The sequence below is a fragment of the Cricetulus griseus genome, chromosome 4 (genome assembly GCF_003668045.3).
Source record: "Cricetulus griseus strain 17A/GY chromosome 4, alternate assembly CriGri-PICRH-1.0, whole genome shotgun sequence".
NCBI classification, from domain to species: Eukaryota; Metazoa; Chordata; class Mammalia; order Rodentia; family Cricetidae; genus Cricetulus; species Cricetulus griseus.
Window position 1 is genome coordinate 59,150,506 of NC_048597.1, and position 23,667 is coordinate 59,174,172.

Genomic DNA, 23,667 nt, shown 5'->3' on the forward strand with positions numbered 1-23,667 from the left:
GATTGCTGACCATAAAGAGCCAGGCATTAGATTGAGCAACTTAGAATGTCTCAGAAGCAAGATTGTGCCTACAGATCTTTATAAACATTCTGTATAGTTTCCCTGTTGACCTGTGGTATTCTTGTTTTAGAGATTCTTACTTTGGCCCCGTTAACCATTCCAAATTAACTAAATCCAAGGATCCAGTGTTCTCCTGCTTCAGGAACTGAAACTGTGTTGGGGAGATCCAAGTGCTCATTCTAAGCCCGATGACTAAATACCCTACCATCTTCCCTCTCCTGATTTCTCAGTTTGTCCTGACTGTAGCCTTTAATTTTCTCTTCCAGTAAATTATCAGGCTGTGTGTGGTACATTTATGTGCAGTCTGACGAACCTTGTGTGTAGTATATTTATTTTTTGTTCATGACATTTGGGGGAGATAAGGGTACAGGAACCAAACATGTTTCTAATTATAGTGGAATAGGGGGAAATCTCAGGTGTTTGTGACTTGATGTTTTAAACAGATGTGATGTGTGTGTGTGTGTGTGTGTGTGTGTGTGTGTGTGTATAATATAGAATCCCAAAATGTTAAAAATGTGCAGTTATGATGCAATTTATGATTAGCTTTAATTATATTGCTTGCCTTTGTTTCCACAGGTGTAAAACAGTGAATTTATTGGGTGGGGGGAGTCTTAAATTCCATTACTCTTGGCTTTTTTGCCTCTTATGCATCACCTTTCCACTCAAAGAACTCATCTGCACAGACAAGCATGATGTGTTTCTCTGTGGTGCTTTAGCAGTGCTACTGTAAATGAAAGTGACAGCTTTCATATTTAGGAACAATGATCTTTTCCACAATTGGATTGAAGAAGAATCAAAGCACTAGGGAAGCAGTAAAACACAGTAGTGTAGTGTCATCTCAGATGACTGACTGTTGTGGTACAGCTACATTGGGAAGGAAACTGCTAGCTGTTGCTTAAATCACCTGAGGGATCCTGTGCATGGTGACTACTGGATTCTAATACAAAAATGATTTGTCATGGATTCTTTTTTAAAGAGAGTAATGTAATATTACACCTGCAAACCCCACCTTAGGCTTTCTTTTTTTTCTTTCTTTCTTTCTTTTTTTTTTTTTTTTTTTTTTTTTTTTTTTTTTTTTTAATGCAGGGTCTCACTATATAACACTGGCTGACCTTGAACTCAGGATGTAGATCATGGCCACCTCAAACTTGTGAATTTAGTATTACAAGCAATGCTAACATGCACAGCTAATAACTTTCATTGTGATGATAATAGAGGTTACTGGATGAACAAATTTTAGTTTTCCCTAGACTGTAGTACAACTTACCTGTGACTTGTCTTTTAAATCCTTGGTTGCAATGCAGTTTAGTACTTTATCTATATACTGAAGAAGAGAGGCAGGGGTATTGATGGCTGTCTTAGTGCAAGTGAGGAAGCACTGGGAGTTAGTTTTCAGAGCTTTCATTTTGAAGTACTTTTTGATCCTTCCCATTGGCTACTACTTGCCTTCAGTGAGTGATAGATCGATCTGTTGACATAGAGGTTTCACTTTGTAGCTTAAACTGGCCCCAAACGTGCTATTTAGCTCAGGATGGTGGTGAGCCCCAAAATTTCCTGCCTTGGCCTCCCCAGTGCTAGGATACAGGCACTACACATGCCTGACTCCTGTTGGCCAATTAAGAAGCAGGTTTCAAGTATGCATTATAACACATTTGCTCTTCTTGGCTGTAGGTACTTTGGTTGTTCATATTAGAATGCCCATCTGTTGTACTTTTGTTTTGTAGGATTGCTTCCATTGAGCCTAGTGTAGGCTTGGTCGTTGTTGATTGGTAAAAGAACAATCTAGGATTTAAATTTTACTTGGGAGAAGCAATAACTAAAGTAATTTTGGGGCTGTTTTCAGAGGTTAAATATATAGTCATTTAGATTTATTTCAAACTTTACTTGAAACTATTTTATTTTGTTGAGTTTATTTTTCTCCAAGAACTTTGCCTTCCTGTTCTCCAAGGATTATTTAAGCTAAGGTCATATTTTTCAGTAACATGGTTGATCACAACGATTTCAATTTATTTTTATTTTGTATATTGGTGTTCTGGCCTGCATGTATGTCTGTACCATGTATGTGCAGTGTCTATAGAGGATAAATGAGCTGGAACAGGAGTTACAGATGGTTGTGAGCTGCCATGTGTGTGCTGGGAATTGAACTCAGGTCCTCTGAAAAAGCAGCTGGTTCTCTTAATCACCAAGGGAAACATTGTGAAAGCAGTTCTATATCAGCAAGAGTGTGGTGTTACTTGTTTTCTAAATAGTCTTACTATATAGCTGTCTGAGTTAGGTTTTTATTGTTGTGATAAATACCATGACCAAAAGTAACTTGGGGAAGAAAGGGCTTATTTGGCTTATAGGTTTCATTCAGTCTGTCATGGGGGAAGCCAATTCAGGAACTGAAGCAGGGGCTATGGAGAAATATTGCTTACTGCCTTATTCCCCATAACTTCCCCAGCTTGCTTTCTCAGACAACCCAGGGCCACCTACTCAAGGATGGCAGCACCCTAGTGGTCTGGTCTCTCCCACATTAATTATTAATCAAGAAAATGCCCACAGATTTGCCTACAGGCCAGTCCAATGGAGGCATTTTCTTAGTTGAGGGTTCCTCTTCCCGAATGACTTGGACGGACCTGTGTCAATTTGACAAAAACTAACCATCACAGCACCCAAGCTGGGATTGCAGGCATGTGCCACCATGCCTGGCCAGAGATACGGTTTTAAAAGATATGATTTTTTTTTTCTTTTAATGTGACAGTGAGATCCTGATTATTACTCCATGGTGTTTACTACATGCTTTGTGTTTTGAAAGCGGTATTAGCAGTAACAAGGATATCATTCAATGGTCACTTTCTTCTAAAAGTGATCAGTGGGTATTAATAAATATACAAAAATAATTTGGGCACAAAACTAAAAAGGAGCTGGGAAAAGTCCTCTTTAAAAACAATCTGTTCCTAAATTGAAAGCTGACTTTTTGCATGAAATTTTCTTAGTTATTTGTTGTATTCAGAAGTTGTTTCATACTGTTCTGTGCTCATTGCATGCTTTAACAAATAAACCCTTACTCGGGATGTTTTTTTCTTTCCTAGGAGTCAGTGGATCGATGGGGAAAATGCTGCTTGTCCTGGGCCCTAAGCTGTAGAAAGAAGACACCAAAAGCTAAATACATGTACTTGGCGCAGGAGCTCAAAGACGATCCTGAATGGCCACCTAAACCTCAGTCAACGACGGAAGCCAAAACTGTAGTAAAGGAGAATGGATCATGTCAGATCAGCACCATAGCATAGCAGAGACTGCTTCTGCCGTGCTAGTGACAGTATTCAGGAGGATGTGCTTAGGCTTCTGACACTGTGTGTCAGAACGGCACTATTTCAGTTTATAGCCCTCTCATACATAGTACAGTAGTTGATTAAAAAACAAAACCAGTAAAATGGCATTTGCCTCACAGTTATTAACTATCAATCTGGCTAGATCTTCATGCAGTAACCTAAATGTGATATATTGGGTGTGAGAGAACTGTGTTGGGGTTTTTAGATTTTCGACACTAGTTTGCCTCTTTAATTTTCACAACCCTTTATTAGCAAGTTCCTTTTATATATAGGCCCTAAAATTGGGATAGTTAAAATATGGTTGTTAATTATGATTAGCCTTTGGTGAAAATAGGTTTAAAGTCTGTTTTGATTCCAATGTTTCTCCCAAAGAATTCTGTGTTAAATATACACCAGGTTTTTTGTTTGTTTGTTTTTGTTTTGTTTTTTTTTTTTAAACCTGGAGATAGGAGTAAGTTTGTATGTTATTGTTGATAGAGCAACTCAGGTAATTTCCATTTCTGGTTTTCTATTCTCTGTGTAGACTACCTGGGTGTCACTTTCTAGCCAGCAAGGTGCTTCACTGCTGTCTTGATGTCTTTCATAATGTTTGTGGGTCTCATACTGTGTCTGACGTCAGCAGTCTGGTTTGCTTCATTAAATGAAGAAATTTTTCATTAGAAAAGTTTTATTTCTGAGCCAGGTAGTGTTGCAGGCCTGTACTCCTTGCACAGGAGGCTGAGGCAGGATGATTGTTCTTAGTTCAAGGATAGCCTAGAGTAGATAGTAAAGCCCTGTCCAAAGTACATACATGCAGAAAGCGATGATTATTTCTCTTGTTGGTAGATCTTATAACCCTTCAAACCTGTTTGTTTTTCTTTGAGGATTTATATCATTTTAAATGCTCTTTCATTATCTTTTTTTTTTTTAACCTAAAGGAATAGGAAAATACTGTTTTGTTTTTGGGTTTTTTGTTGTTGGTGGTTTTGTTTTGTTTTGAGTTATATCTTAACCTTGGTATATGTCTTTCCTTTGGATAATGAGGCTTAAAAGAATAGTGAATATTGAGTTTGGCTTTTACAAAGCAATGTGAACTTGAGTAGAGTTTGTTTTATGCCATTAGGTGGCACTAGAGGTCAGCACATAGCTGTTTTGTTACAAGTGAGCTTGAGAAAATACATTTATTGAGCCAAAAGAAATGTAGAAAGCATTTTTCACACTTGTGTTTTATCTGATTAATGTTCATTTCTCAAGTAACACTTCCACTCTGCCTTCCTAGATAGGATCTGGCAGTTTGGCAGTGCCTGCAGTTATGATAAACTTGGGAAGCTGGCATTGCTATAAAAATGGACCCTAAATTAGTGACATTTATTCTGTGTTTTCTTAATTAACCACATGTGTATGCTTTCCACGCCTAGTTGATCATTACTATCCCACTAAGTTTACCAAATGTTACCCAGATTTGTAGAACCATTTTTTCTTACTTTTTATGTTGCAGAGACCTGAATAATGTTTGATAATTGTAAAAAAAAAAAAAATGTAAATTATTCTCAGGATCACTGTTACTGCTATTGCCACTAGTGATTCCTACAAAATACATAATCGAATTTCTCCAAAATGTATGATATTACTATATGTTAGATAAGAACAATTGTCCCATGAATGATTCTATGAAGCTATGCATCTTAGACCTCTTGAGCTGTGAATTAGCACTATTTTCTATAGTTACTTACTGTTGTTTTATACAGTCCACGTTCATTTCAAATAATGCTCATGTTATTCTTTAGTGATTTTTCTGAATTGTTAAGTCTTATTCTTTGATTTAAATGCTGAAGCATATAACTAATTGCTAACTGCAGCTTAGACCCAATATCATTTGTATTTAACATCCTCAAGAGAATGATCATAAAATGCTATTTTGATACATACCCCTTTTAATATTTAGGGTTGATAGGGTTTATATCTCATCTGTCCATATTGTTTGCAAAGGAACAAGGTTTTATGTAGGTGAGAGAAAGCATTTGTAGAAGTTAGATTTCAACATAGACAGGGTAGGTTATTCCAGTGAGGAGGATGTTTGAGGAATGTCTGTCAGTCCAGACATGGGTCCTGCTTAGTGCGGTAGGTAGATGGACTCTTCTGTAGGTCACCGTCATATAGAGATTTGGGTTCTGAATTTTACATTAAATTATTTGAGTATATACAGACCTAAATTTTAAAATCTGTACATATATTATTTTGATGTATTAAGATTGATAATATTGCTGATTTAAATTTTATTTATGCACATACTTAAAGGACAGAAATGTCTGGGAAAGTAATTGTTAAATAATGATATGTAACTTTTTAACTTTTTAAATAAATAAGATTTTTTAACATGGGTCTCCCTCAGGGTTGTTTAAAGTTGTTTTCCTCCCTTGAATATAAATAAATAATGGTAACTGTTTTCTATCTTCTAGCACCAACTGCTGTAAAGCAATGCTGCAAATAGTGCTTGGGTGAGAGCGGCGAAACCAACAACAAACCAATACTTTTCTAAGTTTTACAAGCCTGAAATTCAAAAGCTTTCTAAATTGCACTTGCATTTAAGTAAACCCGTTACTGGTTTTTTTTTTTTTTCCCTCACTATTTATTTTGTCTTCCATGTTGATGAAATACTACAGTTTCAAAGGCATGGTAAATAATGTGTCATATATATATATAACACACATCTATAAACCCTGTTCCAATCAGCAAAAGCTCATACACAGCAAGGAGCAGCTTCAGGCTTTAGAGAACATCTAATTCATGCATGCAGTTTTGATGTGTCTAAGAAAGGGGTTTTCTATATTTATGGTGGGAGGTTACTGGGAACTTTTAACAAGATAGGGTATTAACTTTTGTACAGTCTGGGCATTTACATGTATTTTTAATGTATTACGATTTGGTAATTATGTGCACATGAAATTAATAAACATTACTTCCTGTTATGATTTGTGAATTCCCTAAGACTGTGGATTTTTTTAAGTAACTTTATATATCAGAAATGATACATCTTTATATTTTTTAAATTGTATTGCTGCTCAAGAATGGTACCCTGTTGTCAAAAAGGTAGATATTCATAATTGTACATTCAGCATTGTAAATAACTTTATGAAATCTTTTTGATTGAAGCTATTCAAAATAAAAATTTTAATGAATTAAATTTTTCCTGGGTCTTTACACACTTGTTTTATTTACTTATTTATTTATTTAGTAAGTAAATGTAAACACAGCTCTCAGGACTGATTAGTTTCCTTTTTTTTCCCCCATCCCTGACTTGGAATTACAGTATAGTGTTTCCATATGACCCTTGGGCCTGTAACTGCCTTAGGGGAAGGAAGTCCCAGCACTTACACATAACATACAGCCACCTGGTAAATGTCAAGGGATGGGAGGGAAAGGCTGGAAAATGCTAGAGACATAACCTGTTAGTAGTTGCATCAGTCAACAGCCAGTATCAGTGTATTGTGCCTTGGGCACACAAAGGCACCCTCGAGGAAAGAAAGGGATAGGGGGACTAGATAGATTCCGGCAAAGCAACTATGTTGGCTTTTTTTGCCTGAGTGGGTAGTGGAGAGGAAGGCAGCTTTGCTATTTAGTATGATGGGCTAGTTTTAGGAAGGGTTTAACTGCAAGCTTTGAGTAGGATGGCAGTTTGGGGCTCTAGAGTTGCTTCTCGAGAACCAGAGGAGCTCATAGGACCTTAAGAGGCATTACTTTTGGCCCAGACTAGACTATGTGTTCCAGTTGAGAAAGTCCTTGATGACACTTGGGAAAAGCCCTGGGCTCAATCTCCAGAAAAAAGGAAAGTAGGGTGTGTGCTTGCATACATTGAAGGGGGCTCATTCCCAACTTGTTAAGTACTGTAAGAAGCATTTCACCACTCCTCCCTCCTGTAATCTCAGGTGGTGTATGCATGTTGGGTGTCTTGAGGTAAGTCCCCGAAAGCTTACCAATATATGGCTGGCTGGCTGGCTGCCTTGCCTCAGGGATCCCGGTCTACCGTTCCTGGCTTCTCCAGTTTAAATGAGTCTTCATGCTTGCAAGGCAAGCATTTTGCCAACTAAGCTGTCTCCCTAAACCCTGGATCTTTGTTCTTAAAGCAGTTGAAGAATCATCTTGAACAAGCACATTTCAAGTAACTCTGCCAGTTAGGTACATACAAAGGAAACTGCTTGTCCCCTAGAGGTCTGAGTGCTAAGGAAGAGTATTGGAGCATTTAAAGGAATTGCTGGGAGGTGTCTGCCTTGGAAGGATTTACCTAATTACACCTATGACTTGACAATGGAGAATGTATTAAGGATGTCTACATTATAGTTGCATATTCAAAACTGAACACAGCTAGGCATCAAGGTATATTGTCTGTGATCCCAAAATTCAGGACACAAAGGCCAGAAGATCATAAATTTGAAGCTAGCCTGAGCTACATAGCAAGACTGTCTAAAGGAGGAAAATAAAAACAGACATGTGAAAAGGGAAACCCAATTTTCTCAAAAACTGAAACACAGGTGGCCCTTCATTGTAAGAATAATGTCTGTCAGTCATTAAACAGAAATGCAAAAGTCAAAACCATTTGAGACGGTAGGTTGGTGGGGTGATTTTGTTCTCTTCAGCCTGGGCCTAAGTTGTGCCATGGAAAGATTTCATAGAATGCCAAGCAAGAGTTTTCAAAGAATGCTCAGGAGTTTACAGTACAACCACTTAGGTGGGCAGTTTGACATTACATTACACTGAGCATGAACTCTTGAACAATGCCATTAATGAGCATGTTTGACAGTGGCTAAACTAGGCATTAAGGGGTAGGGGGTAAGAATTCTTTAGCCTTATTTAAAAAATAAAAATATTGGGCAAAGGAGATGCCTCAGCAAGTAAAGGTGCCTCCAAGTCTGATGACATGAGTTCATTCAATCCTTGGAACCTATGTGGTGGAAGTCAAGAATGGACTGCCTAAGTTTTCTGACAGCCACATAATCATACATACCAAGTAATTATAATTTCTTAAAAGGGGGATGAGAATTGGTGCAATGGAACATGCATATGTATGTATGTGTAATGCCCGTTTATTGATGTGACTGCTGTGTAACAATAAAAACCCAGAATCAGATATCAGGGTTCAAGCTGAAGATCAGGAAAGCAAAGCAGCCAGCCACTAGAGAGTTCTCACCTCTACCAATGTTCAGGCCAAAGGGGCGATCCTGTCCTCAGATTGCATCTCCAAACTGCACTGCTCTCCAAGCCTCAGAATATGCTCAGAGACTGCATTGAGCTCTTTATATACTCTCTAGTGCTGGGATTAAAAGTGTGAGCTATTTCTCTTTTAGACTGATTCACTCTCATGTAGCCCAGGTGACCTTGAACTCAGATTCATCTGTCTCTAGAGTCCTGGGATTAAAGGTGTGTGCCACCACTGTCCAGCCTCTATAACCTAACTAGTGTGGCCAGCTTTATTAGATTCATAAGTAGTCCATCACTATACTGCTGCAATGATCCATACATCCCCAAACTTTATTAGTCTTAGCTTGCCATTTATGGAAAAACTTCACCTAACATTGAGCTTTGACAGTAGGACTCTAATATGGCCTTTCACAGTCTGAAAGTTCTTATTAAAACCTAGAATATGCCCTCTTGAGATAGTCTTTTCCTTGACTTTTTTTCTGGTAAGGTCTTTATCCTCAGGATGCAAGAATACTCCCTCTTCCTCTGTGAAGTGCCGAGTCACCAGCACAGCTGTAAGCATTTCAGTCAGTTCAGGCTGCAGAACCGATTCAGGTAAGGTCAAATATTCTTAAGTTAGTATATATAATTGGGGGCGGGGGACAAGAGGAGATCTGGTGCAAGAAATAGTTACAAACTTTTGCTTGGGAAATATTGAGTAAACTAGTATTGCTGTGTTTTCCAGATAATTCAATGCCCAGAGTCGTTTTTATTAAGCAGCTTGGCTTAGAAGCAAACAGCTCATTATTTAATTAAATATGTGAGTCAGAAAGTCTACCTTCAAATTCTATGTGACCCTTAAATTACTTAACTCCATGTGCACTGAAACGAAACACTCAGCCTACTGCCCTCCTTATGCCTACTGTTAACAGTGCAAAGTGCAGAGAAGCATGGCACAAAGCCACGGGCATTATCTGTTCCACGGAGCCTGGAGATTAAAGGAGGGTGTAATGTGCTGTTGGCACTTTCTAAAAATACTAAGAAAATGAATCGAGTGGACCTTGATGTTCCCTTCCTGGCTGTTGGGTAGAGGCAGCCCTGCTTAAGTCAGTAGAATCAGTAGCACAGCCAGTTCCCCTGCAGACTGAACATGACCGTGAGACTCTTAATTCATTCTCTAAAGATTTTAAGGTTTTTCTTTCTGTAGCTTGAAGGTGCCCAGATTTCAGTGCTCTAAACTGAGAACTGGGTGAGATGGCTCAGTAGGTAAGAATGCGTACCCAGCAAGCCTAAGCTAGACTCTCCAGCACCCACTTAGACTGAATAGAAAGGTAATTTATTTTTTAATCGGCCCTTGTAAGAATGGAGGGAGACTTGGTTGTATCTGATCAACATTCCCAGGCAGTGAGAAAGCTGGCCAAAGTTAGCTGTGCTTGTAGCAGGTGCCAGACTCCAAGATCGGCTCTGAGCCTTGTATCATTGCCTTTCAGACATGCTAAGGAGCGCCCTGTTGTGCGCGGTGCTCGCACTCGTGCACGTCCAGCCCATCCCCTGCCCTAAAACGTGCAGGTGTGTGTTTCGCGATGCTGCTCAGTGCTCGGGCGGCAGCGTGGCTCGCATTGCCTCACTGGGTCTGCCCAAGAACCTCACACACATTCTGCTCTTCCGAATGGAGCAGGGCGTATTGGGGAACCTCAGCTTCAGTGGCATGACGGTCTTGCAGCGCCTGATGCTCTCAGACAGCCACATTTCCGCCATCGAACCCGGCACCTTCAATGACCTGATAAAACTAAAAACCCTTAGGTTGACGCGCACCAGAATCTCTCATCTTCCAAGTGCGCTCCTGGACAAGATGGTGCTCTTGGAACAGTTGTTCTTAGACCACAATGCACTAAGGGACCTTGACCAAAACTTGTTTCAGAAACTGCTTAACCTGCAGGAGCTCTGTTTGAACCAGAATCAGCTCTCTTTTCTTCCTGCTAACCTTTTCACGAGCCTGGGAGAGCTGAAGGCGTTGGATTTATCGGGAAACAACCTGACCCACCTGCCCCAAGGATTGCTTGGGGCGCAGGTTAAGCTTGAGACACTGCTGCTCTACTCAAACCAGCTCATGTCTGTGGATTCGGGGCTTCTGGGCAACTTGCGCTCCCTGATTGAGCTGCGGCTGGACCGGAATCGCCTCCGCTCGGTCGCAGCCGGTGCCTTCGACAGCCTCGGAAACCTGAGCTCCTTAACTCTGTCCAGAAATCGCCTGGAGTCTCTGCCACCTGAGCTCTTCCTTCGTGCGAGCAGCGTGACTCGGCTGACCCTGTTCGAGAACCCGCTGGAGGAGCTCCCGGAAGTGCTGTTCGGGGAGATGGCGGGCCTGCGGGAGCTGTGGCTGAACGACACACAGCTGCGCACGCTGCCCGCCGCCGTCTTCCGCAACCTGAGCGGCCTGCAGACGCTGGGGGTGACGCGGAACCCGCGCCTAGGCGCGCTTCCGCGCGGCGCGTTCCAGGGACTGGCGCAGCTGCGCGTGCTCGCGCTGCACTCCAACGCCCTGGCCGAGCTCCCCGACGACACGCTGCGCGGTCTCGGCCGCCTGCGCCAGGTGTCGCTGCACCACAACCGGCTGCGGGCCCTGCCCCGCGCGCTCTTCCTCAACCTCAGCAGCCTCGAGACGGTGCAGCTGGAGCACAACCAGCTGGAGACGCTGCCTGGAGACGTGTTCGCGGCCCTGCCCCAGCTGACTCGGGTCCTGCTGGCTCACAACCCCTGGCTCTGCGACTGTGGCCTGTGGCCCTTCCTCGAGTGGCTGCGGCAGCATCAGGACCTCCTGGGCCGAGAAGAGCCTCCCCAGTGCCATGGCCCAGAGCTACGCGCGGGCCTGTCCTTCTGGGACCTGCTGCAGGGTGACCCGTGGTGCCCGCACCCTCGAGGCCTGCCTCTCAACCCTCCAACCGAGAACACCCTGGAAGCCCCGGTCCCGTCCCAGCTGCCCAATAGCTCTCAGTCCCGCGCGTGGGTCCAGCTGGTGGCCAGGGATGAAGGTCCCGATCATCGCTTCTACTGGGGTCTTTATATTCTGCTTTTATTAGCTCAGGCCGTCGTAGCCGGGATCATCGTGTTTGCCATGATTAAAATCGGCCAGCTGTTTCGATCATTAATCAGAGAGCGGCTCTTGTTGAAGGCAATGGAAAAATCTTGTAACTAATTAAGACGTGACCAGGGCATTGTGGACGGGGCCCCAAGGAGAATCTAGTCAGTATTCTTTTCCCACGCCTGTTCTCCTCTCTCCTGCTCTTTCTTCCTCAGTTCATTCTTTCAGGATTCCTTCTCCCCAGAACTGCCTTTTATGAATCGCTACTGCTTGCTAGCGTGGCCTCGGTTTCCTTCTCTGTTGTTAGTTTCCGAGTGGACGTGGGGGAAGGAAACTTGGCTTGTGTTTGGCTCACCCGGTTCTACTGTGAGGCACTGGGTGCCTAGAGGAGAGAGGAGCTCCTTCTTAGTTTCTGAGTTTGAGGTCACTCCTCCTAGGTGGGCAAGACCTCTTCTTCACCCAGCAAAAGTGAACATTTGCTGAAGGAACACCTGCAGAAAACGACCCCTAGATCCCAGAGATGATGGCTTTTCCCAGGAGAATGCTGGAGTCTTCTTGTCCCTTTCTATTTGAAAGGAGAATGATGTCCGTTCTTTTTTGTTTTCATTTTGAGTTCGTTCTGCGGGCTGTTTGGGAGGGCGCTGGACTCTGATCTAGCGACGAATTTCAGGGCAAGCCTCCTGAGATGGGCTGAGCTATGACACACGGGAGCTCCCATCCTCACCCCAGGGACAGCCAGTTCCTGCCACCCACTCCTGACCTGACTAGAATGGTTTTTGCCACTGGTATGGTGAGCTCTCATGTGTCCTGGCTCAGCCCTTCACAGAGGAAAGAGGCTTGTTTTGAAATAGAGGCTCCACAGAAACCAGAGCCTATCTGAGGTGTTCCGGGAAGCTTGGGGAGCTTCTCAGTGTGTCCTATTGGCCTCCTGCGAGTTTCCATTGCTTTGCACCGGGGAAATGTGTCATTTGGTTCCCATATCCTAGAGGTAAGTGCCACCTCATTTCACAAGCATTTATGGAGCTGTGACCATGTGATAGTGTTCATGAAGGTAATGATAGCTTGGTTTCCATGCACCATGCTTGTATCATATTTTTATTTATCCTTCCAATTGAAAGCAATTAAACCCTTGTTGCCTTAATTGGCTGTCTGCTTGTGAGAGGCAGTGGTTAAACACATGCACTGGAAGCTGACAGCTGGCTCTTCAGTCTCAGTGCCCCGGCTTCCTAACCCCACGACTCTGCACACACATTGTGTAAACCTGGGCTTCCTCATCCCTGAAAGGGATGCTGTGAGAACTAAAGCTAATAAAACATACAAAGACTTTACCCTTACCCCGGATACAAACACTGCCCAGTGAATGGGAGTTACTACTAAAGAGTATGCAGTTATATTCTCACCCTACCCCCCACACACACCCTCATAGTTTTGTGATACTGTCTCACTATGCAGCATAGGCTGCTTTTGAACTCGAGATCCTTCTGTCTCACAGTCCCAGGCTCTGGGATTATAGGCTTGGGCCACCACACTCAGGTGGTATCATGCTTTCTAAGGAAGATATTTCCCCCTCTATATATAAAAGAGTAAACTTTTTCAAACTGGAGCTCTAGCCAAACAGCTCTATCTGTCTACATGTACAGCTATGGCCTCAGTCCTGTGCACTTGCTCGGGTTCTGTGCTTGCAGGCTACAGGCATGGATCCTCCCAGCACCATCAGGGGCATGTGGAGGAAGAAGAACTGGATTCTGACATCTGTCTGCCTGTACTTCTTCAGCTTCAAATCTTGCCTCCTTGCTGAAGCCCTCCCTATTCCTCTCTGTGTGGTTCCTGTACTTGCTGCCTCTCAGGTGCTGGGCACCACCCTCAATCTAGTCCTGGGTGTGATTTTAGAGTAGCTGTTTAATTAGCCTCTTTTTCTATAAACTCATTGGACAATTTCTGTCTTGTTTATTTCAGAAATTTGGAGCCATTGATATCTTAAAATCCAGATTTTTTTTTTTTCATGAAACTCAGACTCTGTTCTAACTACTATTCTCTGAGGCGGGCTTTCTAGCATGAAGCCTGTTTTCACCTGTAGGATGAGGGTGACAGTTGTCCCTGCCAGTGCTTCAAGGACCACATGAGGTAGTTCCTGCCGGCTAAAGACATGGGCTGGTCCCTAGGGCCCAGTGGCGGCTGTTTTGATCAGCTATTCTGGAATCCACTGTGTTCTAACGTTTCTCTCTGCCTCTTCGTGTGGTACTTCATTTGGCAAATTGATTTACTATTCTCCACCAACCACTCTGGTAAGTGGAGCATCAGAGCCATGAGTGAAACAATGCCCACTTCCCCGGGGTTATAACCAGGGGTCCCACCAGCCGTGAGGTTGTCCCAAACTCCAGGACATTCAGAACCAAGGTGTGGAGGACAGTTTCAGACACTTCAGCCGGTTTCATGAAATATTCATTCTTCGCTCTATTTGATTCAATTTTTTAAGCATTGTCAAAAACAACAGATAATATTGAAAACCCGTGTGTAATCTCTTCCCAGCTTTATCCCTTTTTCTCTTTATCAAGCAATAAAGCTACTCAACAAATGTATTTCACATCCTTATATGTGTTTTCACATTTGGCACATCTTCTATTTTCACCTTAATGATGCTAGCCTACATACAATGGTCTTCAGCTTTTCCTGAGCTAGGATACGTTTGAAACTTATCAGTATGATGATTTAGCTCTAGGACATTTGACGTTTATATAATAGTCTATTGAATGAATATACTATGACTTGACTTACTGCTTCCTTTTTGTTAGTTTGTTTTGGGTTTGGGTTTTGTTTTGAGACAGGGTCTCTCTGCATAGCTCTGGCTGTCCTGGAACTCACTGTGTAGATTTGAGTTCCTAGACATCTGCCTGCTTCCCCAGCACTGGGATGAAAGGTATGTGCACCAACTCACTTGGCTACCTCTTCTTTTGTCCTTCCTTCCTTCCTTCCTCTCTTCCTCCCTCCCTCCCTTCCTTCCTTCCTTTCCTTCCTTCCTTTTATAGTGGTTATATTCTGCAGCTCATGCTAATGTTGGATTTTTTATATTTTAGTGAATCTGAGAGATATAATATAGTTTCTTTAGAAATGTATTGTCTTTGTGTGTGTGTGTGTGTGTGTGTGTGTGTGTGTGTGTGTGTGTGTGTGAATGCCACTGTGTGCATGCAGAGGTCTGAGGACAGCTTGTCAATTCTATTCTTTCCTTCACTGGGCAGGCCCCTTTACCATTTGAATCATTTCCATGACTCTAAAATAGGTTCTCAGGTGGAGAGATAGCTCAGAGGTTAAGAGCACTGACTGTTCTTCCAGAGGTCCTGAGTTCAATTCTCAGCAACCACACAGTGGCTCACAACCATCCGTTATGAGATCTGGTGCCCTCTTCTGGTGTGCAGATATACATGAAAGCAGAATGTTGTATACATAATAAATAAATAAAATCTTTAAATAAAATAAGATAAAATAGGTTCTCATTTCTTTTTCCTCAGTGTTTTTTGTTGTTGTCTTATAATGTCTTATAATGTTGTTTTAAACATGGATATTCTTTTCTGCATATGTATATTGATCAATTTACATTGGGTTACTTTGTCCTTATTGATTTCTATGATTTTTTTTCACATATGGACACTAATCTATAAGATGCATGTGCTGTAAATATCTTTTTTCAGTTATGGCTTTTTTTTTCTCATTTTGTTTTTGCTGTTTGTGATACTGTCACACATGCTATACAAGGTCTTCATCACTAGGACCCCAGCTCTTATATTGGACTATCTTATATCTGGCAATAACCCCAACAATTGCCACTTCCTATTAAGACCTTATACCCAACGTTCATTTATTTTTACACTTAAAGACCTTGTCGGCACTGGCTAACACAGGACTGCCACCTTGACAGTAAGTGACACCAAAGTTCATCATAATTTCCTGACCAGCTGTTTCCTTGGTAAACAAACAAGTTTGTTTACAGAGCTCTAGTTTCCTCAAACTCTACTTTGCACTGAGTACTTTTAAAAATCATGAGTGGATGTCAAGTATTAGCAGATTTTGCCACATCTGTTAAGATTCATGCATGTTTTTCTCCTTCGGGATGTTGAAATGGTAGATTACTTTATAAATTTCTATGCCTGCATTTTGAAATTTTCTTAGGGTCTGAAAGCTCATTGATTTTGATTTTTTTAAAGATCCTTTTAATTTCTATAAGGTTTTGATGTACAAATATGTTCCTTCTGAGATGTCTTTATTGTTTCTTATTCCTCTTGAGCCCTTGGTTATTACTTCACATTTTAAAACTGAATCAAGAAAAATAATCAACTTTGGGAGCTCTGATAGATATAATATAGTTTCTTCCGAAATGTATTGTGTGTGTGTGTGTGTGTGTGTGTGTGTGTGTGTGTGTGTGTGCGCGTGCGCGCGCGCGCGCGCGCGCGCACTCGCGTGTATTTAATGTTGCTTGTACAGACATGTCCAGATCTGACTGCTTGGGATTGGGACAACCTATGTGGGAGACGGTTCCTAAAGGAAATGGACCCTCTCCCCCAGTCTCTCACCAACCATTGGCCACCTGTAGCTTTCCATCTAGGGGCAGGATCTTGTGGAATTTCTCCTGTGCATGTTGGCAAGGCAACTGGTGTTGTCATTATGCTGCCTTGTCCAGTTGATCATAGTGTTGAGAGTTCGTGGATGCAGTTTTCCTGTCATGTATACCTAGGGTTTTGGACTTCATTTGTTTATGGGAAGTTTTATCTAAGACTTTGTCATCTCTTTAAATAACTTGTTTGTTTTTTTTTTTTCCTGTTCCCCTAGGCAGGAAGCAGAAGAAGCTGTTCTACACTAGCTTAAAAAATAAATCGATGGCTCCCGTCCTCACATCTCATACCTGTTTTCAGGCCTCAGTGAAGTTCTGTTAGGAAGATGGCATCTGTCCACCCACACTGGCTATGGCTTCCTCCTCACCTACCACTCCCTCAAACTGTTCTGGTTCATAAACCTGATGGAATATGAAGTCCATTGATAACCCTCTCCACTGCCTGTGACATTGAGCCTTATGCCATCTCAACCATCCAGATGCAGTCCTTGGAAATGGAGGCCATGTCTGATACTAAGTCTATCCATTTCTCTTCTCCAAGTCTATAGTTCTAGAAGTTTCCCTGTCTTCTGAGAAGAACCAGGTCCTCCTTACCCTGGGGCCCTCCTGTACTATGTTTTCCATCCACCCCCAACCTCCCATCGTGGGGTGTGCTTGACTTAGCTTCCTAGAACCTCAGTAGATGGGGGTCTGGACCTCTGTGGATGTTGGAACTGACTCGGTCTATTCTGGGAGAAGTTTCTCTGAGCTTCCCAGCCTTTAAAAATCACCATTCCTTCCAGGGTGTGCCACAGGCAGGGAGGTTCCAGGACTCACTACCCAACAGCCTGACCCCCTTATTAGGCCCTGGAATGTTACAGGATGATGCAGCAACATCATAAAGAAACAAACATTAATTGAGTCCAGTGGCTGGGCTGGAGTGAGAGGCTGACACCTGGGGGGAGAAAACAATGAGCAGCCTCCACCCAGTGATCCTCAGCCCAGCCCTCTGCCCTGTACTTGCCTGGCCATGGTGTCAGTGATTCCTGGGTTTTATTAGTCAGCACAGGCCCTGATGTTTCTAAATCCAGCCCTTGGGAGAGCTCTATTTCAGGGGCTGTGCAGCCGATCGATGTACCTTTAGTGAACACTAAGCACATCCTTCATTGTGTGTGATCTTAGTTGTCCCTTCCAACCACCCAGTGGGTAGGCAATATTAGCCCTCTTTATGGCTGATAAGAACCTGAGGTCCAGAGTGGAAGAGTAAGCTCCTTGGTGACAGGAGAGCTGTCACGGGATCACCGGTTTCCCAGCTACCAAGTGCCCGCACCTATTTATCCTGGCATGGACCAGACCAGCTGTTACGAGGGCCTCTCAATCAAGGGACTCATGTTCATGGTCAGCCATACTGACCTAGAGGCTCTAGTCCTTCAAGCCTGAAAGGAACTCCCTGGGAGCTGAATATTGGGGAGAGGGAGGCTTGACTTTTGATGAGAAAGAAAAGGAAATCAGATTATAAAAAGAAAAGGGATGGAAAGAAAGTAAAGATTCTAAGGGTGGACCATGGTTAACAGCAGCTATAGGCTCCCTATCCAGTAGGAGCCAAGGCCCACAGCTCTCCACTCTTCTCAGGTGTTCTGAGTCAAAGATGTTAAGGCAAAGACAAGTGTCCGTTTCGCACAGAAGCTCTGTTGGTTAGGGAGGAGTCCCCCTGTCACTGCTCACCAGGATAGCAAACTTGTGGCAGCTCAACTCCCTCCCTCCATCCTAGAGACATGGGCCAATAAAGTGACACCGAGAAAGGAGGCATATGGAAGGTTTTCTGAGCAAACCTTTCCTATGTCCCTCCTGTGTCCAGATATTCCCACGGCCAAAGCTCCCTCCCTCCCTCTCCCACAGAGATACCTGGCTTAAGTTGCCAGAACCCTGGAAGACGAGAAATCCAAGCCCACATCAATTTACTTTTAATAGCATGAAAAGAGAAAAGAAAATGCCACTGTTTTTAGTCCCCCTTTAAGCTCAGTTTAGACTCATCTTCAGCTCGGGGTCTGAAAAGCTGATTTGTAAGTAGAGGAGACAGTATCGATGAAATTCACCCATCTGCCCTGCTTTGAAAAGGTATTCTCTGCTAAAATGTTGACTTGCAACCTACACAGGCTACCCCAAGATGTGCCTCAGGGAACCTATTAGATCTCTTAGACCACTGAGCACCCTGGCCCTCCATTAAGCATCCCTCACTGTGGTCTAGCTAAAGTCACCAAGCACTGTAGGGCTATTAATATTCCCGGCAATGATAGAGGTGTTGAGACTGTAGTTTAATTAACAGCTCTGCGTGGAGAAATGTCTTTCTTAATTGAGCCCTAATGCTTGACTGCTCCTTGAAGGGTAGTAAGCCTCTCAGGACTGGAAGCAATCAAGCGGCTCTTTCTTAAAAACAAGTAACCAAACCAAAGACAAAAACAAAATATGCCTTATGTTTCGAGTGAGGGAATGCCTCCTTCTATATCTCCCACTCATCCCAACAGCTTCTGCATGGAAATCTAGCAAAGCCTTAATCCAGTCCAGTGTGATCATTCCCACAGGGAGAGTTTGCAGCTTTCCAGCCATGGGAGAGCCTCAGATATGCCCCTTCCTCATCCAGGCCATTGGCTATGTTCTCTTAAGCAGCAAAGGAGACTCCAGAGAAGTCATTAGATCAAGGATTCAGTGGAAAGTCCCTGGGTTATCTAACGAGCCCTCTGTGACCACAGGATCGTTCCTAGCAAAACCAAGAGGCAAGAGATGAAGGATGGTGCTGCTGACTTAGAACATGGTGGGAGAAGCCAGGATTTAAGGAATGTGGTAGCCTGGCCTGGAAAGGCATGGAGCAGATCCTTCCCAGCCTCCAGTGGAACACAGCTATCCCAGCACCTTCCTCTTAGCCCAGCAAGACTTGTTCCAGGGTTGTGGTAACTCATGAAAGCGACAATAAGAAAGGACGGTCTCGTTCTCCTGTTTGATATGTGGCATCGAGTCTGTGGCTCCCCATGGGTCAGTTTCCTTAATGGAAGTTCCTCAAGCAAAAACTACGTGTGCTTAGCTTTCCTCTCATGGGGCTGCGTGGGGCTTAACAAACAGTGGGTACTCAGGGTGGGCATGCTTCTGAGTGGTAAATGGTGGCATGTGTGAGCTGGCAGCTGGGACTGACCATCTTTCACACCTGCTGTGCTCTTGGGAGCAGGTATCTATTGGCCCATGACCCTGTGGCCTTCTGAAAAAGTAGCTCTTGTTCACTAAGCTTTTATCTTACAAGCCTCTGCCACACACCTTTGTGTGTCTTGAGCCTTTGATGCCCATGGCTTTGTCTTTGGGGGTTAGAGTTTCTCTCATGTCCTGCACCAAGGCATCAAGGCAGGAGATGGTAGGAAGGGAAAAAGGGGGTCTCAGGTACCTAGAGGAAGCATGATTTGCAATGCTGTCTTCCAACTTCCAACTGAACGTTCTGTTACATGCTGACAGCCACAGTCAGGGTGGGGAGTGTGGATTTGTTTAGCGTTGAACCCATTAGCAAGCAGATACCAGGTGTCTTGTTCTATGTCATTTCAAAGGAATGGGGTCCAGGGAAGACCGGGAAGTAGTGAAGTGTTTCTGAGTCAGAGGAAGAACTCAAGTTATGTCCAAGGTTCTAGTGGCCCAGCATGCCCAGCAGGAGCTTCCTCCTCAAGCTAAGCAGCCTTGGGCTTCGGGGAAAGAATGCTGGATAGAGACGGGAGTGGGACTGGAAAATGGCCTCTAAGATCCCTGTCCCTCAAACAGTCTGTGACTAATTACCTCTACCCTGGGCTGAACCGGGTGGGTCTAGGTGTAACCTGCCACCCGGACACTGGACAAACTGAGACACTGACTGTGACCTTGCTGAGCCACCTGCTTGAGTCGAAGGGTAATTTGCAAGGACTATCGTGGCTTGGGTGCTCCATGCCCTGGGGGTCAGTCCACATCCTCAGACAAGCATGCCAAACCAGCTGCTCCAATAACAGGCTTTTTGAGCTGCTGCTTCCAGAGCAGGGGGCCTCTCACAGGTGTCATCTTCCAGGCTGGCATAGTCACCTGATGCTCCATCAGGTCACACTGACCAACTCCAGGCTTCAGATAATGGGACTGAGATGTCCCGGACACATGCAGGCATCTGTTCTTTGGTACCTTTGTATGTGAAGTGGGAGTCTGGAGCATGGGGACTTTCCAACTCAGGGCCTTTGACTCAGGTCACTTACACTCCTCCTTGGTGCCTTGTCATTGTGTTTGCCACATTAGCAGACCTGGTTCCTTTCTCTGATAGCCTGCTAGGAGGCTTAGGAAGATAGCTAGTCTACCATGCAAGGTTTTCTCCTTTTCCTGGTCCTTTGGCCATCTCACCTCAGCTTCCCTCATACTCTCAGCCTCTTCTCTCTGCCACTGAATGCTGAAGCCCCCAGTTCTGGCTGCCATTCACTCTCTTTCGAGCTCTGCCTGTCCTAAGGCATGTTCACAGGGCCCTTAGTATCTGAGTAGCAATCGGTCGCCTGTCCCAAATCCACTGGGGACATTGCCCGGTGGGTCATGGAGGGCTGTTGTCACATGGCAATGACTAGACAGAGGCAGTCATGTCACTGTCCCTCTATCCAAGCCCTGTAGTTTTTGTCTCTGTGGCTGTGGCGTCTGCTGCCACTTGCCTGTGACACGGATGGAGAAAAGATGCCAAGTCTACCTTTAAAATGTAAATGTGTTCGTTTTTGTTATTTATGATACTGGGACCACAGGGCTTGGCACATGCTAGGTGACTACGTTACCACTGAGCTATTATTTAAGAGACTAGTCTCATTAAACTGCCCAGGCTGGCCTTGAACATTTAGACTTCCTGTCCCAGCTCTGTAGGGGAAGCTGTAGCCACGCCTTCTTAGGGGCTGGCTACAAGAGTACCTGAGGGCTTGTGAGGGCGTGGTCAGAGTGAGTAGGGGGACTGCGTTTTCGGTTTCGGTTTCTCTTTGCTTCTTGCTGTACAGACTACCACCGGCTGGCTGGTTCGCTCTGTAAGTAAGGCTTTTCCCTATTAAATACCCTTATATTTCTACCTGACTCCGTATTGGTAATTTCTTACTATACAGCTCTCCAAGTAGCTGGGATTACAGGTCTGTGCCACCAGGCTTGGCCAAATTTCTTTTCATTGCTTAACATGTGTGCAGGAGAGCACGTTAATCCTATCTGTGCATAGCTCAGTAAAGGACCACGGAATGAATGTTGAGTGTGTACTTTGGTCTTATCCCTAGTTCCCTGTGAGCCCTTCCCCCTTTGATTTCCTAGCTTTAATTTAGGCAATCTTGTTGTGTTTTATGTGAGCTGCTTAACTCTTTTCTAGAGTGGGGCATTAGAAGGATAAATGAATAAATGGGTTGGGTGGATTAGAGGTCTCTGACTTGATCCTGAAGAGCCTGGATGGAGGACCACAGCTCTGTGCTCCATTCGAGAAACTGTCCCATGCCTTAGAGAAGGGATAGAGTAGGATCAGAGCAGGACCATGCCCAGGAGTCCTCCTTACCCTGCCTGACTCCAGCTGTATCTTTTACCCATCCTGCTGTAACCACATGTTCCCTCTACCCTCTGGAGCGGTAAGCAGCATTCTGGCTTCCCTGCCTTCAGAGCGTTCTGCTGTAGGAAGAAGGAAGACCTTTTCATCCCCTTCATGGTTCGGGAAGGAAACAGCCAATGTTGTTGCCATTTGTAGCTCCCAGAAGTCAAGTGTGGCTCTGAAGTAGAATCCAGGTTCACTGCTGTCATTTCATATCTACTCATGCCTGTAATCCCACCACCAGAAAGGCTAAGGACATAGGATTGCCATGGGTTTGAGGCCAGCCTGAGCTACACAGCCAATTTCATGCCTTTCTGAACTACAATGTGAGACCCTGCCTCAAAGAAATCAAAACAAAAACAACAGCAACAACAAGAAGCAAAACACAGAACAGTTATCCAGACTGGGCAAGCCATGTGTGGTTCCAGCATGCAGAGTCAGGAGGATTCTGGGAAATGGCAAGCATCACGTACTAAGCTCAGATCTTCAGCACCCACATTGAAAATCCAGGAGTGGACACACACATACCCATAACCCCCTCATCATAGCAGCTAGAGACAAGAGGATCAGATCACCGGGCCTTTGCCAGCTGCTGGCTTAGCTTTAGGTTCAGCGAGAGACTATCAAGAAAAGAAGATGCTGAGTTACCACCCATCAGGAAAGGGCTGGGAGATACAAATATGAATCTGAGGAGATTTTTTTTCCTCTCCTGACCTCCTCTCTTTTCTCCCTTCATTCCCAGATGAAATGGAGTTTCAGAAAAAGAAAGATACTATTTCCCCCCAGTAGTCTAATAGGCTGTCCTATAGGTTGCCTATAGTACTGCCCTACTGTATCCCCAACTGTACTACTCAGGGAAACCTGAGACCCTCTCAAGGAAGTTACTCACTAGGTTCCTGCTCAGATTCACAGCCTTCCATGTCTTTCATGAGCATGCTCACGTCTGCTTCCCCCCCCCCTTTTTTTCTAGCTAATGGCACTTTCCTATTAAGGTCTCTCACTAAAAGTAGTTGGGGCAGGTGGATGGCTCAGCAATTAAGGGCACTGGCAGTTCTTCTAGGAGACCTGAATACAATTCCCAGGAACCACATGGTGCCTCACAAATGTCTATAACTCCAATTCCAGGGGATCTTACACCCTCTTTAGCCTCTTTGGGCAATGAACACATGTGTCACACAGATACACATGCAGGCAAAACACCCATACACATAAAATTAAAAAAAAAAAAACAGCTTAAAAATAAAGTGAGTAGGTGGTACAGTGGGGCTCCCTAGGCTGGGTACATGCGGCCCCGTGTCTTGTGGCCTGTCATGTAGGGCATCCAGAATAAACCTGTTCATTCATGCAGAGATTAAGGGAAACATCACATCCCTTACAGCGCCCATCCCTGACCTTTAATTAGGTGTGGTGACGCGCTGGAAGCTGCTCTAGCCGTAAGGACTTCGACGTTGTTAGTTTAATCATTTCAAAGGCTGCTCTGTTTTATTGTGGCGTAAAATTTGGAAGTCTCATATTAAAATGCTCAATTAAATGTAACTTGAATAAATTGCTTTAGGCCAAGGAGAACTTTTTCCTTCTTCTCTTTCCTTGCAGCAGGTCCATTCCCTCCTGACTCCATTTGTTAACTGTCCACCACTGCCCTGGACTTTCAGAGAATGGGATGCCGGGCTCTTGGAAAACAAACATTTCAGAGGCATTTGACAAGCTTGCCACTCAGGCTTGGGCAAGTCTTCAGGCTCATGTGACAAAAAAGCAGCCTCTAGAGCAGTAGCTCTCGACATTATGGGCTGTGACCCCTTTGGAGGTTGAACGACCCTTTCACAGGGGTCTAGATTCAGAGATCAGATGTTGCATTTCAGATATTTACAATTCCTAACAGTAGCAAAATTACAGT

At 44.0% G+C, this 23,667-nt stretch overlaps 2 protein-coding genes across 6 annotated transcripts in view; both read left to right on the plus strand.

Moving 5' to 3' along the window:
• Atp13a3 (ATPase 13A3) overlaps positions 1-6,537 on the plus strand; it is a 74,780-nt gene extending 68,243 nt beyond the window's left edge. For all 5 annotated transcript variants that reach the window (XM_027412900.2, XM_027412904.2, XM_027412899.2 and 2 more), the window contains one exon: positions 3,135-6,537. In XM_027412900.2, the coding sequence (XP_027268701.1) occupies positions 3,135-3,332 (198 nt within the window). In that variant the 3' untranslated portion in view covers positions 3,333-6,537. The remainder of the gene's footprint in view (positions 1-3,134) is intronic.
• A 144-nt stretch (positions 6,538-6,681) lies between these two features.
• On the plus strand, positions 6,682-13,275 carry Gp5 (glycoprotein V platelet). The gene has a single exon (XM_027412905.2). It carries the CDS (start codon positions 10,021-10,023, stop codon positions 11,722-11,724), a length of 1,704 nt encoding a protein of 567 aa, XP_027268706.1. The 5' UTR covers positions 6,682-10,020; the 3' UTR covers positions 11,725-13,275.
• Positions 13,276-23,667: the final 10,392 nt, after the last annotated feature.

Coding starts and splice junctions, on each gene's coding strand:
- Gp5 (XM_027412905.2), top strand. CDS start 10,021: ATGCTAAGGAGCGCCCTGTTGTGCGCGGTGCTCGCACTCGTGCACGTC.